Source organism: Corvus brachyrhynchos, unplaced genomic scaffold (assembly GCF_000691975.1).
Source record: "Corvus brachyrhynchos isolate BGI_N302 unplaced genomic scaffold, ASM69197v1 scaffold101, whole genome shotgun sequence".
In the NCBI taxonomy this organism is placed as follows: domain Eukaryota; kingdom Metazoa; phylum Chordata; class Aves; order Passeriformes; family Corvidae; genus Corvus; species Corvus brachyrhynchos.
In genome coordinates, this window is record NW_008237239.1 from 12,031,866 (window position 1) to 12,052,004 (window position 20,139).

General features: G+C 42.3%; 1 protein-coding gene across 2 annotated transcripts in view; it reads left to right on the top strand.

Moving 5' to 3' along the window:
- The window catches only part of DDAH1 (dimethylarginine dimethylaminohydrolase 1), a 95,836-nt gene extending 78,979 nt beyond the window's left edge, over positions 1-16,857 (top strand). For both annotated transcript variants that reach the window (XM_017729966.1, XM_017729967.1), the window contains exons 3-6: positions 415-488; positions 1,076-1,195; positions 11,706-11,849; positions 12,271-16,857. In XM_017729966.1, coding sequence (XP_017585455.1) covers positions 415-488; positions 1,076-1,195; positions 11,706-11,849; positions 12,271-12,387 — 455 coding nt within the window. In that variant the 3' untranslated portion in view covers positions 12,388-16,857. The remainder of the gene's footprint in view (positions 1-414; positions 489-1,075; positions 1,196-11,705; positions 11,850-12,270) is intronic.
- The last annotated feature ends 3,282 nt before the right edge of the window (positions 16,858-20,139 follow it).

Below are 20,139 nucleotides of genomic sequence, written 5' to 3' on the forward strand. Positions count from 1 at the left end.
AAAGAGGCAGACCAGGAAGGAAGGCCTTTCTAAGGCAGTGCAGATCCGGCACTGATTTTCTCTGGTGCTGGAGGATGCCGGTGATTGCAGATCTGCCATGAGACCAGAGGAAATCTCAGAGGGAGAGTGAAATGGTCAATCAGTGGTATACTAATCCAGCCCAGCTGTTGTCTTTCCTGACCCAATGACCACTGCAGAGATTTAGAAGAGGAAGCTATTTATGCTTCTGCTGAAATGTGTCTTCTGGAAAAAGATTAATTGCTTTAGATTATCAGCTCACAATTGCAGGTTGCATTCTTTTATGTTGAATTTTCAGTTTAACTACTCATCTTGAGAAAAGAAATATAGAAGATGGAAATACATGAAAGATTGCTTCAGAATGTCTCTAAAGCTGGTCTGCTTTTTTCATTCCAGGCAGAGAATTTTTCGTAGGTCTTTCCAGGCGGACAAATCAACGTGGTGCAGAAATTCTGGCTGACACATTTAAGGTTTGTAGATTCATTCATGCCACAGGAAATACAAGCTGTCATTCACTGCACTAATTTAGTAATTGTAGTGGCCAAGATGTTTGTCATACTCATGTACTTTATTTAAGACCTGATTTAAAAAAACCCCAAAGGTACAAGTTGCTGAAAAGGTTTGAGCATCTTGTAAAGTAGTAGATACCGAAGTTGGATCTGAAATGTGAGATTGCTGCATAAAAATCAGTTGGATAGTGGGAGGCTGTTATTTTTTGAGAGCACATAAACACATTCTTCATATTCTCATCTGTCAGCCCGGTGTTCTTTCTGCTGGTCCCTGGAGAGGTTTTATGTACAAACTGTTTAATTAAGCTTTTTAATGTATTTCTTTATAGTCGCAACAATAGTAGTATTTGAAACATGTTCTGGATTTTATGCCAGTCTCCAGACAAGACAAGCTGGTCCAGAGGAGAGTGTCATACTTAAACAGTTGACACTGTGCCCTGAGGTTGAAAATTTGCAGAGAGTAAAATTAATTACGGAATGCCTCCATATAATTATGGAACTAGGACACTTTAAAAATATTTATAGCACCATTCTTTACTCCCATACAGGATTATGCTGTCTCCACAGTCCCTGTTCATGATTCTTTGCATCTGAAGAGCTTTTGCAGCATGGCTGGACCAAACTTGATTGCTATCGGATCAAGTGAAGCTGCACAGAAAGCCCTGAAGGTAAAGCACATAAGAAAAGAATCTAAACAGCAGTCTCTTTCTGGTCTTTTTCTAATATCTGCTTAAGGATGCTGGAATTTTAAAATACATACAGATCAGTGAAAGAGGGAGCAAGAAGTACACGTTAGGGTCTCCTGGGTGTGCAAACCATAAAAAATGTCTATATCAGGCAAGACCATGGTGATGCTAATTTAACTTTAGTTATCTTAAGGAAATAAATGGATTATGCAGGTTGTTATTCACAGCTTTGTAGACTGAAAATGTGATAATTTGGTATTAGAAGGGAGGAAGGAGATATAATCAGACCAGTGGAGATATTTAGTTCAGATGTTGCCATGAGGAAACTTGTCTTCTAGAATTCACAGAGGGGAAGTAATTGTTCTGTCATGAAGAAGGAGGGAGAGGCCCTACACTTGTATAGAGTGTTTATAAACACGAGCAAAATTCAACTACAATACTTGTTGCTCAGTGCTGCGATTTGAACTTGAGCCAGGGCTAATCTGAGAACTCATCAGTTTGATTAAACCCTTCTGCACAGCTTGGCTAATCATGTTGCAGTGCCAAAATCATGTTTGCAGTAACCAAAAATATTTTTTGTCTAAGTTGATCAAATATTGCTGGTAACTACCCATCAAGTAAACACCAGCATTAATCAAGGTACAGTAATAAGCAGATACATTTTTAAAAGAACATGGTTATTAGCAAGATACTCTAGCAATCTCTGATTGTTGGTGGATATATTTTTAAAAATAAATCAACTCTGTCAGTTTTCAGTGTGTTTCTCTGCACTGGACATTGAGCAGCACGTTTGCATGTGTCTGAGGATAATGTTTGCTCATACCCTGCCACCTGAGGTTGGGAGTCTGGCCTGGAGCAGGGTTTTGTCCCATAGCACGTGCTGCTCTCATGCTCCTAGAGAGCTGACAGGTTACATCAGGCAGCCATGTCACAGCAACATTTGGAGTTACACAGAACATGTTCCAGTGAGTTGGATCTGGCTGTTTCTCCAGGAGTCTAAATCTCTTCAGAGAACTTATTGGCAAACAAATGGGTAAACTGTCTGTCTTGGAAATGATGGCACTTGCAGCGCTGCTGATCACCAGCTTACCCTAACATTTGAATTCTTGCTTTTTGACAATGTATTTGTTTACTTGCCTCCAAAACAAAAAAAAATTCAGTTGGCAGTCAGCTTCTTGCAGTCTTGTGGAAACGCAAGTGCGAGAGGATCTTTGAGGCACTGACACTTGGAATTAAAAGCTGCTCCCTGGATTTCAGCAGATCAGCTGAGCTGTAGCAGTGCTGTCAGCTGTTCTGTTACCCCGCAGAGTCTGTGGCAGTACAGTCCCCGGAGCTTCTGCTGAGTCCATTGCCTGGCACAGCCCAACATGCCACTCCTTTATTGGAATAGCTTGTTATTTTAAACCCCTCCTTCATGTTGCCATTTTTCATGACTGGAAATGCAGTCATACAAGCAAGATGATTGACCTGTCTTTAACCATCTCTGGTAATTGAGTTGTTTTCACATGTCACGTTAGGCAACTGCTGCAAGTGAGCTGCCTACATCATGCTATGCTAATATTTTACATTTAAAATAGGATTTATCTTCTTATTAACAATCTTGTTTGAAATAGAAATTTTTCTTGATTGTTCTTACCGGTGCAACTTATGTATCCTTACAATACTTTAAAAACAAAAAAAGAAATTACATCTGGTGCTCACATATGGCCAAGTGCAATTGATCGTGAGTTCAGTGCAGTATGTGTAATGTGAAGCACTGCAAGTGAGCTGGGAAATGAATCCACAGAGTTTAGGATAATAGACCACATGCTAGAAGCAGATAATAAATCAGAAATGACATTTTAACCATTAAATCCTCTTCAGGTTCTGGCAAGTGTAGTGTATTTATTTGGACTGCAGCTGAAAAGTGGCACTTGAGGAAACTTGGTGAAAGAAAGAGACAGATTAAGTGCAGAAAGTACTGGGGCCTCTGGTGACTATCACATCTGAAACTTTAACTTCCCTCTGCTGTTTTCAGCATGCATTTAATTCCTTCTTGTAGTTAAACCTGTTTATAATTCCGTACATGTAATCCACATTTGAACATTGGCCATGGCTATTGAGACAATGAAGCCTGGGATTATTTTTCAGTTCCCTTGGTGAGGCCAGGATTTCCTATAAATATGTCACCTTTGGGCTCTGATCCTGCACTGTCAGAGTTGCTGATCTTTATTGTGAGTGTGACAGTGCCGGTCCCAGTGTAGGGAGGTGATGTGGCAGTGCTGCAGGTGAACACTCTGCACCACTTTTTCCCCAACAAGGGACACAGCCCTGGGGTCTTGTTGGGACAGCAGAAGAACAGGAACTGGCCCGGGACTTAATCCAGTTCAGGTTCCAGTAGCAAAAGCAAAAGCTAGGCAAGGTGATGAAGGGAACTGTTGCACACTCCTTTCTGTAATGTCTTGCTCTATGCTAAATCCAGAAAAGCCACATTTGTGGCTGTTGGTATTGCTTGATACAGAGCACAATTTCCCTCCACTTTGTGATGAGGGAAGACTTGGACAGCAACAGATGATTGTGGACACAGTCCTTGATCAAACCATCTCTGTCACCCTTTGGATAACTCAATAGTAATCCCAAAGGATCTGAGGGTTGCACATGTTGTTCCTGGCTTTGACAAGCTCAACTATTCCCTTGCAAGCAGTATGGATTGTATTTGTAGCAAGTTCCTACTGATAAAGTTCTTCTCTCACCTGTTTAGAAATGAGTCTGTCCTTTGGGTAGGCTCTGATAGCAGGCATTGACCAAAATCTATAGTACAGATATATCTACAGTAGTGCAGGACCAGCCCGAGGGTCTCCCCACAGGGCTCATAGAGAAAGCCTTGGTGTGACCCCACTGATCTGGGGTAATGCAGGGTGTCTGGGGATTGGTGATGGATCTTGGAAGGGAGGGCACTCATCCCACCATATGGCCTGAGCTCAATCCTGCAGTCAGCTGAGTCTGGCATAATCACTCTGAGACCTGGAATAATGGAGTGGCATGTGAAACGTGGGATTTCAGCTGGTCATTTGAGAGGAGTGGATGCTAATTACAGAGGCAGTGTGGCTGTGGAAGATGTCAGGACTGAGCCAGTCAGGGTGCAAGGCAGAGCAGGTGATGCAGCTGATTGTGTAACCCCTCATGTCCCCTCACAGACTTGGCCCAGCAGGACCCAGAGCAGTGGTGACATCTGCACTTTGATGCTGGTCCTTGGTATCCTGGAATCCAGCCTCATTATTCAATGGGATTTCTTTATGGTCAGGAGTGTGTTGAAGTATCTGCAGTAGTGCAGTGACATGACTTTAGCAAATACCTTTCTTTTTTCCTCCTGCTTTCAATAAAAGCTTGGACATGATCGTCCTGCCTTGTTCTTGACTCTCTCATTCAATATCTTCTGTTGGGAGTGGAGCTGCTCATTCATCCCCTAAATTATTCCCTGGAGGACGCTATTGCTAATGCAGCTGTTTTGACAGTGGTCAAGGGAGGCTTATCAAAACCGCATCGTAAGGATAAAATAGAAAGGAGTCTCTTTTGGGTAACTGGGCCCTTGGTCTGTATCCAAGCTCTGATCAGAGCAGAGCTTTTAAAGACTTGAGCACAAGGAGTTGTTCTCACATTGGCAGTTGCCCCCATTCCTTTGATTAAATGCCTTTTGTTCTTACTCCATCTTGTGTAACTGAAGTCTCTGCAATGTGCCAGCTTTGAAGAGCTGAGTACTGTTTCCCTGCATGAGAGGAGGGTTACAGTGCCTGGATAAAGCAGAGGGGTTCCCAGCTCCGCCACAGAAGTACCTCCAGAACAGACACCTAAGGGAAAACTTCATCTCTCTGGTGTTCTTAGAAAACAGCCTGTACTGCCATGCAGCAGGAAAAGGCTCAGCTAAATCTGCTCTTCCTGTTCTCTGTGTAGTAACTGTCTTTTCTAGTAATGCACAAGTTTGCATGAAAACATTATCTTTCCTTCCTTAAGAATTCATCATTTGTGCCTCTGCTTATTCCCCACATGAAGTCATAATCCTCTATTTATGCTATCACAATGGGTTGCTGTGGAAATCACTACTAATATTAATAACTCAAAGAAGATGACATCAGGTAGGGAATTAGCAGAAAGTGCAGATGAATGCTGATTTTTTTGTAATGCAGGAACGAAGAAAGGTTAGGGAAATACAAAGAACCATTGAGAACTTTCCCCTTAAAGCTAAACATTAAAAAATGAGACTGCTTTTCTCAGCCTTGTAGATAGGAAAATTAATCAATTTATAAAATTCTATGCACTTTTCTTTATCTCCTTCTGATTCTTCATTGCTTTACGAGTTAGGGGTATACATCATCTCAGAGGATGTAGGTCTTCATTGAGTGCCAGATTACCTCTTACCTTAAAAAGGTCAACTAGTTGTGTTTTAATTTATTTTAGATGTTGTAATAGACACTGCACTTACCTGAGTGTTAGTGCTGTTCAGTTTGCATATGTGCAGAAGAATCTAGTCTTTTGGAAGATAAAGACTCAAAAGTATATATTTATAGACTAGAGGTTATTGTATTAATCAGTTTAGTTTGTTTGTTTGTTTGTTTTTAAAGGGTGAGGAAAGTGTTCCTTTCAATACATGTTTTTCCTCACCAGTAAGGCTGCCAGCCTCAGGAGCTGGCTCAGAGGCTGACTGAGAAGATGTCATTTGCCTTGCGTAAATGGGGACTCATGTTTCTATTCCTTTGCTTCTTTTTTTTCCCTTTGACTATTCTCTCCCTGGGTTCCTGTTCCAAAAGACAGGATTCGTGCTCTCGCCTTCTCGACTGAAAACAACAGCCCACGTAATCCACTTCCTTTTGTCCTTCTCAGGTCATGCTTTCCCTTTGCAGTGGTCCTTGGCAGAGCTGGCAGGCAGGTGACAGTGTGGCCATGAGGGCTGGTGGCTTGGGGGCAGAGCAGTGCAGGTGTGTACATGAACAACACTCAGTGCCCATCACATCTGTGGTGATGCAAAAGGCGTCGTGCGCCAGGAAAAGCCAAGGAGCAGGGTGGGAGATGTTGCTTAAAAGAACTCTTCCTTCTGGAAAACATGACTGGGAGGGTGCAGCAGGGAGGCAAAGCCCAAAGCCCAGCTGCTGAGACCGTGGGTGGTAGGCGGAAATTAAAGCAACACTCTGGCTGTGTATGGACTAAGAAGTTTGGCGTACTGACCATGGCAGACCGGGGCACTGCTGGCTTCACAGAGATCTTGAATGTAGTTTGCATCTGTAGGTCTGTGCTGTCCTATCCTGTATCTCTATCAGACTTTAGGTACCTGACAGGAAGGCTCAGATCATTCTCCTTTGATTTATGCTGCTCAAAGTGGCTGTGATGTCCCCTTCCTACTGAGTCTACTACTCTGTTGTCTCTCCTGCCTGTCTGCATGTCAGGGGGGACGCTCCTCATAGATCTCGATATTCCAGCAAGGTCCCTGGCTTTTCCAGCTCTGTTCTTCTGTCCCCTCTGGTCAGCCTAGCCAAGTGTTTCATGGTCACTGCTGTGTTTCAAGGAAATTCTGAGAAGCTGCTGAGTCCCTGCTCAAGCCATGTGGCACTGTGGCACAGCTTACCAGCCCCACTCTGTCCTGCATTTTCTTGTGTTGAACCCAAAGGCTGCTGCTTTCTCTCTCCAGTGCCAATTGTTTCTCTAAATATGAAGAAATGAGGAAGGAACTTAGAGGACAGGCAGGGTAATAAAACAGTGCATGAATTTCAGTTTAAGTGTAAAGTGATGTGCAGCAGGGACAGAGAGAATAACAATTCTGAATGTTACTCTGATGTTGCTCTGAACATCACACATGAAATAATGTGCTCTGACTGATCATTACTGCAGAAATGAGATCCTGGGCTTGTTGAAATTTCTAGCTCAGCTGAAAACCAAACAGAGAATGTCATTATGCCACTGATAAAGCTGTGGCGCATCAGCATGTTGTCTCTGGTGTGCTTTTTGCATGCACAGGCCCTTCATTTCAAAAAAGGTAAAGTATAACTGGAAAGATTCAGAAAAGTTCAGTAAGGAGTGATGGATGCCTGGACAGCTTGCCTAAGGAGACAAACTAAGCAAGCTATGGCTATAACCTGGAAAAAAGACAACTAAGATGGGATCATAGATGCCTAAAAAGTCAGGAATGATGTGGAAAAGGTGACCGGGGATCAATTGTTCACTGTCTCTTCCAGTGCAAGAACCAGGTGAGCTCTAAAAGTATGCAAAGATAAACTCTAAAGGGGCGGGTTCAAAAACAGGAAGGAAAAGAAATGTTTCCTTGCACAAGACCTGTCTGAACTCTGTAGCTACCTTGCTACGTGTTCAAAAGCAAACTGGGCAGACCCCTGGGCCTAGGACAGTGCTGAGCTGGTATCACTCTGTATGACAGCTGATGAGTTGATGTTCCTGGAAACCATGTACCAAATCTTGGTCACCTCCAGTCCCTATCTTGAGATGCAAAAGTGGGTATCATCACCTCTCACCTGAGGCTGGAGACACCCCACCATGCAGCACTAAAAAAGAAGCTCTTCCAGGTGCTGCAAGGATTTTAAAAAAGCAGATTTGGCAGTCAGCAGTATTTTCCAGGTAGCAAGCACTAATTTACCTTTCTCAGCCATCCCTCCAGATGGCAATGCACTGGCCAGGTGCCTGTCCTCATCTCTTGCCTTTGTTGTGTAAGGGCATAGACCTGATGTTGTTCCCAGACAAGCGGTCTTTCCTCCAAGCAGAAAAGAAACATGTTGTCCTTCCAAACTCTCATCCAGCCTGGGGGAATGTGACTGCCTATTGCTGTTATTCTTCTCATCAGTTTTAGTTGCCCTGCACCACAAAAATACTTCATTTTTGTCATCATAGGCAAAACCTTGATGTAGTTTAATCTTTTCTCACACCTTTCATTCTCTTGGATCCCGGGCCAAAGGCCGCTTAAGCATCAGCACAAAACAGGCCAAAGTTCAATGTGCTTGGAAAGAAACAAAAGAGATGGGATAGAAAAAATATCTTAAATAGTTTGACGTGACTAGTTTTCTTTGAAGAATACTTTGACTTGAAGGATTTAAGAAAAGATAGCTGAAAGCTGGTGAGGGAATGATCCCGTGGGTGTAGGGTTACATGCATTCAACTTGAGCTTAGATTTGATTTTTCTTTTAAATGTTAGGGGTCAGAAGAAAAGGGGTAATCAATATAAACATCAAACCCTGGAAATCTTGGCTTCTGCTTCTCTGTCAGCATCACATAGGCATTTTTAAGTGTGGTGTTCAACGCCTTGTTAGCAAGAGGAACATTCAGTGTATGTTTGGTTTTGCTTGTGGGGAGTTGGAGATGGAAATGTGCATTGCAGGTGGGTTTGGTCGCTCTCTGTCCTGCAGCAATCTGGATGTGAGTAGGTCTCAGAGTGAGTAGGCAGCAGGGCCTAGACTGGGGCCTTCCTCATGGAGGGGGGAAAATTTGTAGCTAGGCTTGGCCTCTTTTAAAAGTGCATGCAGTCATCTTAGCTCTGTCAGTGATAATAGTCCCAAAAAGCATACACATTTTTCCTTCATGCATAATGCTGCTTCATAGTTAGGATTATTTAGCTTATCCATTACCTCAGTTGTCTGAGGACACACTGTAAAAAAAACTATAGAGAAGGCATTTTAGGCTATGTGAATGACTTCAACATAAGGAAAGCATGACTAAGGGCTGAGAGAATGTGCAGTGAAAATTACCCTCCTTAGGCTGAAGAAAATTCCCAGAAAAACTAGGCACGCGGGAAATGCCTGGCTCTTAACGTAGCTGGTTGTACAACATTTGTGGACAGAAAGCCAGCCCTCTATAAATGCATCTTATTTTGGGATGTATCTGATAGAAAATACAATCAAAGGACCTTGCTTTTATCTCCTTTTCTCTGCCCTGGAGTCAATCTGGCCAGGCACATGTACTTAATGACTTCACATAATAGAAATATAGAAAACCACAAGGGTCTGTAAAGTACTGTGATTGTGTCATATTGGTGCATTTCTGCTGCATCCAGAGCCTCCCTGTGGGGCAGGTTTGGGGTGTTATTGCCTGGGCACTCTCTCAAATAAGTGATTTTTAAAATTTTAAAAGTGGTTTTTAAAATTTTACTGCAACAGTCAGGCATAGTTATAATAGCGATGAAAGCTTGCAAATATGATTTGCCTTTCATCTTAAGAGCTGAGGAAGAGAGTAATCTTGTATTGTCAAACCTCCAGTTACTAATAAAAGCTTTCTTGTGGTGTTGTTCCAGCTAGCTGAGATCCGAGTCCCACTGTCACAGCTGTCCCCTGAAACTCCTGTGCTGCTTTGTCTCACTGTCTCACTCAGGGTTTCTCATTTGTTTCTGAACTAATTCAGCCACCATTTGTGTGTTTTTTAATATTGAAAACAATCCTCTTAACGTGCCCTTTATCATCATCTCCCAGGCTTCCCAAAGCCGGTCCTTGAGGCACTAGAGCCCTGCCACTTGTCCTTTATTTCTGCTTGCTGCTGCAGTTCTCACTTCAGCATTTTGCAGAAGCAAATGAATGGGAGACTTGTCTTTACCCTTCAGCTTAAGAATTTTTCATAATTCCATATGGAAGTGTTTTGCAGTGATTCACAATGTATTTCTGATGAATGAGCTGTTCCTACAGAAAACCTACAATATCAGAATTATGTTTCCAACAAGGAGTGAAGGAAGAACAACTGTTTGGGAGCTTAGTGAAATCCAGATATAGTGGCTTTTCTACTGATACATGTACAGATTTAATAAATGTTTGCTTAGTCAAGACTTAAAAACATTATGTAGGAAGGGAAGCTGCTGGTAGAGGACATGTCTGCTGACTGTGGTGACCAGGTAGAAGAGCCACACTAGGGCTTGTCTCCTGCTGCTGGATGTCTGCAACATCAAGGAAAGCAGAATAAAACACATCTTGGCAACATAACAGAAACAAAATTACAAAAAAGAAAATCAACTCTGCTAAAGCACATGAAAATACAAAATTACATCTGGTGAAGTAAAGGTGCAAGGATTTTTTCCCAGAAAAACACATTAACCTTTTATGGAGGTAGATGTGTCCTTGGGAACTTGGGAGAGTTTCATAACATGAGAAGGAACAAGAAATGACAATCTGATAACACTTCCTCAAGAATGCATGGCATTCTTTGTTGTGAGTTTCATGTTCTCTGCGGGATGTGGATGACTCAGGCCAGAACCTGAAAAATGTATCCAGACCTATAAAGGAATTACTTACCATAGGTGTGGGCAAGCATGAGTTTTTTGTTGCTTCTATGTTGTAGACCCTGTTATAGATCAGCTACATGTAGTATTTTTTTAATGAATGAGAAGTAGTACAGATTAATGATCTTGCAAACAACTTAATGACAAACTTAACTGTGCCTAAAATTGAAGTCTGCTTTCTGCTGTGTGATGTAAATCTCTGGGTTCTCCCTGAGAAGGGAATCTAGTTGAAAAATCTAGTTAACAAAATACGAGGCTTTTCTAAAGATAATATTAATGTGAATATTTTAAGCTGAAAAAAAGCCTTTTCTTTCTGTTTGCATCTTTGCAATGTATGTGGGAACATAGGTGGGCTGGGGGAGAAACAGGAACACTTGCATTTAATTAGGCTTTCAGAGGGACCAAAGTTTTGGATTTTGAGCCTTGTTCAATTCTGCATTACTCTTGGTCTCTGTGAGGCCAAAGCTGATGTAAAGCTGCAATGCTACAATGGGGAGTTAGGCATCTTGTCTTCAGGCTTTTCCTATCCTTACTAAAAAAGGATCTGATCCAAAACATGGGATTGCATGCTTGTCATGTCCTGAGAGTCTCTGTCTCTGAAATTCCAGCCAGCCAGGCTCTACCTTTGTGTATGAGCCTTATATTTATAACCCAGACCTCTGAAACCCAGCAGCTCTTCTGTTGCAAGGGGTTTATTGTGTTGTCCCCTTGGGAACGAGGATTAGCGCAGACGTGCCCGCTCGCTCCCCAGCACAGGTGCTTAGTGAAAGAGTAACTGCTTGCAAAGCAGAACGGAGGTCCTTGAAAAGAATTAAGATTGGGCTGATATCCAAGCTGGGAACCGTTCCTGTCCTGTTTGGTTTAGTTCATGCTCATTATATAAATATTGAACAATGGTTCCTTTTTTTGAAGGTGGTGAGCACCTATAGTCTCAATCAGTGTCAGGAGCGGTTTTGCATACTCGGTGTGCAATCCTTGAGGAAAAGACCCCACAGAGGATGCTTACCAAGTGCCCTACTTAATCCTGCTGCTTGCAGGAACCATTGCACAAAGGTTTTTACTGCTCCTTTCAGATAGGTTTAGTAGATTCTTCCTTAAAGGGCAGACATAAAAGGAGATATCCTTACTTGCCACATAGCAAAATGGCCCTTGACTGCCTTGACAATCACAGTTAGCTATTTTTGAAGATTTTGTCCTCCCATTTGTTTGGGACTGCTGATGTGTTTGATGTAAATAGCTGCACTTCATGTCTCCTGGCAGACCATGCAACAGATGAGCGACCACCGCTATGACAAGCTGACAGTGCCTGACGATGCCGCAGCAAACTGCGTCTACTTAAACATTCCCAGCAAAGGGCACGTCCTGCTGCACCGAGCCCCCGAGGAGTACCCGGAGAGCGCGAAGGTGAGAGCCACGCTGGGGGTGCTCCGGCATCCCCACCTTGCTGGGAGGTTGCTGGGGATTGAAATCGGGTGCTTTTCAGAATGGGCTGTGGTCTCCCTTTGTGGAAATAGCAGATGGCAACAGCTGGGAGGCCTGGGCTCTGTTCTCAGCTCCACTATTGGTGAGACTTGGTCACTTGTGCCTGTGGTGCCCTTTCCACATAACTGGATGTAGCAGCAGCTCCCTTGCTGCAGTATGATGTGTGTGAATCCCATAGCCAGAAGGCCACGTGCCCTGTAAATGTTCATGTTGATTAACAGTGATGGGATGGCTTGGCACCTGCTGACAAATCCATGTCTGTTCATTCTGTAAATACTTAGAGAAAAGGGAAAACGGAGGTGTAAAGTGTAATGATTTTCCCTTACATTTTCTTTCTTAACAGGTATTTGAAAAACTGAAGGACCACATGCTGATTCCAATAGCCAACACAGAACTGGAGAAAGTAGATGGGGCACTCACCTGTTGCTCTGTGCTTATTAACAAAGCTTCAGAATTATGAGTTTACAGAGTCCCTCCCTTGTAACTGGCAATAATGTTACACACAAGGTAGACGAATCTGTATCCACACTTTTATTGTTTTTATTGACAATCTACTGTACCACTGTGCTACTAACCCTTGTTTACAATTTTTTGCATTGTGAATTTTTATTATGTCCTTGCAGATGGTATTTAAGGTGGATGTAGGGTTTTTTGGGAGCACATAACTCTGAAGTAAGTTAGTCCCATGGGCTAGCAGAAGATAATTATAATGGCTAACCCTTAGCTTTAGTGATTTAACATATCTGTGTGAAAATTTTGTGAAACCCAGCTAATTCTCAGTATTTCAAGCACCTCTGTTGTCTTTGCACTGTTCCCTTCTGTCTTCTTTTCTCTTGCTTCCTTGTTCTACATGTCTTTTTCCTTCCTCAGTCTTCTACTTTCAGTAGTGCAAGGTATTGGGGGGACTGAAGAAAACTCGGTGGGCTCATGAGCCGGGTACCTTGTGTGGTAGGGAAGCTTTCCGTACACTAGCTGGAACAGTGGGCAGTGCTCACTGTCCTGGCCATATCACAGTGCTGCTGCTGGGCAGAGCTGTGGCTGGAGTCTGCTTCAGGCACCAGGTACCAACTTTGGAAAAGCTTCCTCTGATGGGAATGTTCAAGGGCAATGATTGCCTGGGAAACTTGCACGACAGAAGAAGAGAGTAGTGCAGCCACACAAGTTGCCTCCTGCAAACTCAGGTCCCAGTTTCTTGCTAAGACCATGACTTTCAATGTGAGAATGGGAGAGAAGTTTTTAAAAAGGCCAGATCCTAGGAAGCCTCTGGACCACAAAAATTAAAGGCAGAGATGCTTTTGAAAAAGTTTAACCTACAAAAGAAATCTAAAGTATGGGGGAGTTAAATCTCTTTGTTTACATCTTAAAATTTATTTATTTCTCCTTTCTGTTTTCTCTTCTTTTGGAGGCCACTTACTAGCAAAACTGAAAAGAAAAGGGTGATAGAAGGAGTTGAAGGACAGCTATTCCTGGATTATGCCCATGAATAAGGGAAGCTATTTTTTTCCTGGAAGATTGGCATTTTTACTTTATCTGCCCTTGGGACAGCTTTCCTTGGAACAATAACCATCTTATATTTTTTTAGTGGCATGAGTATTCACTGTGGTATTCAGTTAAGGCAAATACAATTTTTGTAGCAAATTCCACAACATGTTTACCCACTGAGTCACAGCTTTTTTTTTTTCACCACCACAAAGTGAAACACACACCATTGTATTCACATGCTTCTTGTTAAATCATTTGTAAACTAAAGATGGGAGAAATTCCCAAACAGAGGCAGTAGTGGGAACTCTCCAGAGACTGACAAATAGTCTGAACATGTTATCAGCTTCCTAGACATCTCCTCCACCTTTCCTGAACCACTTGTGGCATGTTGCTGAGGTACAGTAGGGAGTGAGGGGGCTCGGGCAATGTGGTCTGCAGGAAAACAAACAGTATTAACCAAGTACACACCGGGATATCCTTGGGAAACCTGTGTGCTGGCTTTGTGTGCTAATAAGGGAGAAAACACAAGTACTCATACTCGTAGGTTCTCTCCAGCATATCTCACCCTGCATCTCAGTGGTAATGGGGGGAAAACCTCCTGGCAGCTACCAGGGTACCCCTTGTGCTTCGTGGGTGCACTGTAAGTTGTGATGACACGAGGTATCGTGGGGAAGAGAGCAGTGACGAGCAAATAAATGGTATGTGGAAAGAGCGTGTCCCAAAGGAAGTTCTTCAGCCAGCCAAACAGCAAGTGGGAGGGGGGGGTTTCTATTTATGACTCTGCCTATGACTCTACTAACCAAAGGGTTATCCCAGTGTTTCCCCTTTGTCCCTTCCATTCCCATGCACCATCATTTAAACCTGAGCCAGGTGATCAGGCTCTAAGGATGTAAATGTTGCAGTGGGGAATCATTTTCTGCCTTCCCTTGGTGCTTTTTAAATATTTAATAAAGTGTCACGTATTTTAAGATAACTTGACATTAAACAGAGATTTTGTGCCAAAAAGTGGCCCTGCAGTATTGAGCTGTGAGCACCTAAAGGCAAGCTGTACTCTGTTAAAAACCTGTGCAGCGGTGGGAGCTGTCGTACAAAGCTGAAACAGTCCCCCCCCAGCCCGACTTGTCCATGTACCTCCTGGGGCCTGGCCCCTATCCGTGTCCTTCAGTCCCTCTTCCCTCCTCTTACTAGGGAGCCAGAGCATCCAGCTGCACTGGGAGTGTTAGGCTGTAGGATTTCTATTTTATTTATTGTTAAATATTTCTGTTGTATTTTTTTTTTCCTTCTTCCACCCTCTCTCATCTTTCACCTGTCTCCTTCCTCAGACTCTTCATTTCTAGTTTGCTCATCAAGGCATGATGAGCACTTTTCTCTTTTAATCCCAAGTGATTCTGCCTTCTGTTGCCTCAGTTCTTACTTGAGTCTTTTTCTTCACTTCTCCTTCTTCACTGTTCGTTCCAAAGTATCCCAAGCCATGATGGACTCTCCTAAACTTACTTCCTCCTTGAGCAGGTGCCAGGAGAGAAGAGAAACTGAAGGGGCTGCTTTGGGTCTGAGCAACTTATTTTGAGCTGTAAGGATGACAGTCAGCAGGAGCTGTAGATCCAGAGAGGAACGAGGGTGACCTCTTTTTAAGATTTCTCCAGAAAAAAAGAACCATTTCTGGTGACACTGTTGTTACCTTGTGTGCTTGAAAGCCGTAGAATGGGTGACAGTGAATTGCCCTGGCTCACTAGGGGAGGGGGAGGAGGAGTCGGGATTTCAGAGCTGAGAAGCAGCTATGTAGACAGAGAGGCTGGTTTTTCATCTCTTGCCATTGAGATTTCCTTGGCTTCAGGGCTGCATTGTGGTATACAGAAAGCAAGGGAGTGGCTGAGGGACCCAAATTCCTTCAGGTGTTGTATTCAAACTGTCCAACTTCAGGCACAGAATTTAGGTGCTCTAAAACCACACCTGCTTTCTCTCTGTTGGCCTCAGTAGGAATCGCAGCCTCTTAACATAGATGCTCTTGTTGAAAAGCGTTACCTAAGCTGGTTAGTGGGATCACCCTCACCTCACAGCTTCTAGTGCTAATCTTTATTCTGGCATTAGAGATAAAAACATTATGAGCACTTCAGTTTATGTATTTTCAGTATGGTACTAAGAACTAAAATCATGCCAAATGCTTCATGTTCTTGCTGTTTGCTGTTTGTTTTTTTTTTTTTTTCTGTTGCCCAAACAAAGAATTCAGTTGTGAGGACATTTCTGCAGTGACACATGTGCATCTAATGCATGTCCTGTACATTTTGTCACCAGAACATTTCTCAGATGCCTGATACAAATCATCATTCTTGATTAATATAAATGATAAAATAAAATCCCAAACCAAAAAAGGAGATGAGACACTGAACACTGATAGTTGCCCACATAAAACTCTTGATAACAACTGTGAGGCTGTATGACAGAGCAGGCCAGTACAGAAATTCTTGTGGTAATAGCTCAGCCATGGGGCTTGAATTACTCATCAAAGGATTTTTCCTTTCAGCAGTCAGTTTAGCTCAGTTGAAATGAAAGAGCTACAATGTGCATTATAGATACTTCATGGATGTTATCTTTGCTAAGAGTTTAGGGAGATCTGTGATATGTGGGTTTCTTTCTTACACAGAATGTGAATACAGTGTCTCCCTCTGTAATGAAAATGTGAATGCATACTGTACCTTATGAGATAAACTTGAATTCTTCCATTTATGTATTTTTGTGTTTACCATGCTAATATTCAGTTTTAAATAGATGCCACTGTGTGAAGCTAAGCTCTGATTTTTTTGTGATTTTCATGTGATAGGAATAGAGCTCATATGTACCACTATGTCCAGTTTTGAAAACAAAAAGCCAGTACACAGAATGCTGTTTGTTCACAGCAAATTGGAAAAGATGGAAAAAAATGAGCTTTTGATTTTGTTCAGCTTCATATATGTTGTATCAATGAAGTCAGAGCCAAATTAATAGAAAACATCCACATGGAGCCATTTGAGGAAAATAATTTACTATTTAAGATTGTCTATTTTTGCTTTTATCAATAAGGAAGCTGAAAAGATAAGCCTGCTTAAAGAATGGTATTTGTTAAGTGATTGTGAACAAAGTATCAGTGGATCTCATGTATTTTCAGAGAAGTTTTAACTGGACGTGTGATGTAAATTGTATAGAGCTGTATGTGAATCGTGTTAGTCACTGTTTTACATTGTATTGTTCTGCAGTGCACAAATGTGACTACTGAACACAGAAGCGTTACATTCAGTAAACTTACAATCTTGTTGCAGTATGTAATTCCCCACTTTTTGTGCCAAAAACATCAATATGTTCCATAATCAGTTCTACTAGAGGTTTGCACTTTGATTTAATTTTTTTTGTGGCTCTTGCAGTTTCAATACTATATATCCCCATCACGAAGGAATAAAGTGTCAGTTGTACCGTGCCCTGTGTAGTTTGTGCTTCTTGTTTTGGAACTGAAAGGATATGTATTTAATTCAGTACTGTTTCATGCTGTCTTTTTATTCCCAGGCTTATTGCATACCTAGAAGTAAAGCCGATTATAGACACTAGCACTAAAAAATCCTTAAGCCTGTTAGGAGAAATACTGACTCTTTAAAAACAAATAATAATTTTAGACTCTACATTTAAGAATAATGTATAGAGAGGAGCTACTGCCTGTGAGTGGTCGTGATTAATTGAATTACTGTCCAAGGTAACTGAACAGATGTTAGCATAGTACAGTATGTTTCTCTGTAGTGCCTGTATTTACTGTAACTTACAAAAGGTGAAACTACAAAGGTTTAGTGGCATTCCCATTATGGTTCAATTATTCACATAGCTCTTGTGTCTTTTCTCCCCACAATCTCAGGAGAGGTGATTGCACTCCAGACATTGCTTTGAGGTACCATGACAGATAATTGCATGTCTTATGTTTAAATACTTCCTGTTGTGTGCTACAAATAGCACACATGGGGCTACTCTCTGCTTGTACCCTTGGGCTCTAATGCCAGTAGGTTCCAATATTAGGATCCAGAAGCTGGGGAGACCATGCAGTTACTCCAGGCTTCATGAACGTGTGTATAGGGGCTTGTGGGCCGTCAGTGCCATCTCCTGGCAATCCAGAAGTCAATTGTTCAAGGCCTCAATATTGTTCTTTCAGCTTTTTAAGAAACCCAAGATAATTTAACAGAGTAGGAATTAATGAACTGTAGCAAAATAATTACATCACTTTCAAACCGTACTTTGCTAGTATAATAGGACTTTAAACAAATCATAATCTATTATTCTCCTTGCCTGAGAAGTAGAGACAAAGGATCTAACTACAGCCTTTATATTGATTTTACAAGACTGGTTAAAAGTGATTTTTATAAAAGTGATTTTTTTAAAGTGATTCTTTTTATGCAAATATATTTAAACCAGTGCTGTGCCTAATGCGAATACATTTAGTGTGATGCAGGTTAATATTTTAAATTATTTCATTTACGTGTGTACCCATGTCTACAGGAGAGAGTTGGTACCAATTTACTTGACTTTGGTTCTAAATGGCAATGATTAAAAATTATGAAATATCGACAAGCCACACCTGCTTGCCACATTAAGAAGTTTCTCACAGAATATCAAACCTGAAAAAAGCAAAATCATAGTAATTTAACAAGGAGTGTTCTTTGCAAAACTTAGCTGTAGGATATTACTTCACCAAGTAGAGACTTCTACACTTGAATGTACAGATTCAGTCCCCACTCTAAGTACATGCTGCTTAAAGAACATCAGTCACTGTCTCCTGCTTCATGAAGTCCAGACATGCTGCTGCTCTTAACAGCTTAACCCCCAAAAAGTTATGATTGCTGTGGTTTAGTACCTGAAAACATTCCACTGGTCGCTGCAGATATCTATTGAGTTTGGGTGGGGCCCTCGATCTGTAACTAAACCAAACTCCTTCCCTTCTTTGTCACTGGCAGCTTTCCTCCTCCTCCTCCCTAAGGAATTGTGATGTAGAGTCCCACAGCTCTCACAGGGCCTGGGCTGTCCTGCCAGCTCCAGAAGGGGGTTGTCCTGAGTACCCAGACCCCTGAGCAAGGATCAGGAGCAGAACGGAGATGCTGCCTGGAGAGGGTTGATCAGTGAGGGCAGAAGGGGAAGAAAACCTGGAGCCAGTCACAGCTCTGAAAAGCTGAGCGACCTCTTAGAAACTGTGACAGTGTTGCAACATTTTCTTCACAGGGAGTTTTGTAAAAACCTCTAGGTTGCAAACTGTTTTCAAAATCCATTTTGGAAATTTACTTTAGAAATTTATACTAGAGGGACATACTCATAAAACAACACCATGTCCAAAATCTTCCCAGCTGCTTTGAAAGAAATGATCCCTAACTCACTCTACATTGAGGCTCTCTTCTGAGTATTGAGTGGCTGTTACTCTCCTGAAATGAGTTTCATGCAGAGAATAGCCTTCTTCCTGCTGCCTGGACCATTAAATCCTGGTAGGGTGTTTTGGCATTAAGTATGCTAAAATATATTCTATTCTTGGATTCTCTAACCACATGCTCTCTTCCTGACTGCTGAAGTTAAATCATTCCAGTTTGTCTCCTACACGGCTCAGGAATCAGCAGCCTAACCGGCCAGACATCACATGGCTTTGAACTGCACCTCTTGCTGAGCAAGGTTATTAACAAATATTCTAAATCCAGAATGCATGATAGATGTTTTTATCAGCAGGATTGTATAGAGCCAGCAAAGTCCACGATATAATTCACCTTGAAGAGGAAGAGCTGCGAGGCATGTGATTTAATAAACAAGGGTGGGAGTCAGGGGCTGGGAAGATGCCTGGCTCTGTTTTAGAAGTGCCACAATCAGTTCTCAGGAAGTATCAGAGAACCTGAAAGCTTTCTATGTATTTTGGGTGCATAACACAGATTAGGGAGGATCAGTGTAGGCACTTGAACTTGGAAAAAAAATGGTCTGCCCTGCAGGAAAATGGGAGATAAATAGTTTACTTTGTATTTTGGGTATTTAATGCAGAGATGTACAGCTTTGAGAAATTCAAATGCACTACTGCAAAGAAAGGTTTTTGGGGTGGGAGTAACACACAGGAGGCCGTGGGTTGTGAGCAGAGGTGTGCTGCCAAATGACCAGGGGTCAGGGCTGTGTGCCGAGGGTGTCTGAGAGTTTTCACTGGGCAGAGGTGACCTTCACAGCAGTGGCAGGGAACGGAGCTGTTGGGCGTTTCCTGGTGACCAGTTTGGGGATTGGCCCTGATTTTAACACCCAGCTCTACAGAAATCAGCCCCGTCACCAGGTCCCTAGTCCCTTAGTTTTCAAGTGTTCTGGGCAGGACCTTCATGTTTATTTTAAAGGGACTGCTAGCACTGTAAAATAGATATTGTCACAATTAATATTTCAAGTACGATTGCATTAACAAAGCATGTCAATCAGAAACTTCGCAAAACTGTAAAACTACCATAAAACTGACAGTTTTTCCTTATTGACAGTAAACCTCGGTGTTGATCACTTCTACTTTATGTTCATGTTTATCTACTGGAAACGAAAATTTTAGGAGTGCATAAATAGCCCGAGTTCCCTTTTTGACAGCTGCAAGAATACCGATTAATGAAGTTCCAGCTGCTGCCCGTTCCCAGGGGAGGCAGCTCTCTCTGCTGCTGCTGCCGTGGAGCACAACCCTGTGCAGCGGGGGGGGCCCGGACACCGGCCGTCCCCACAACCCCCGGGC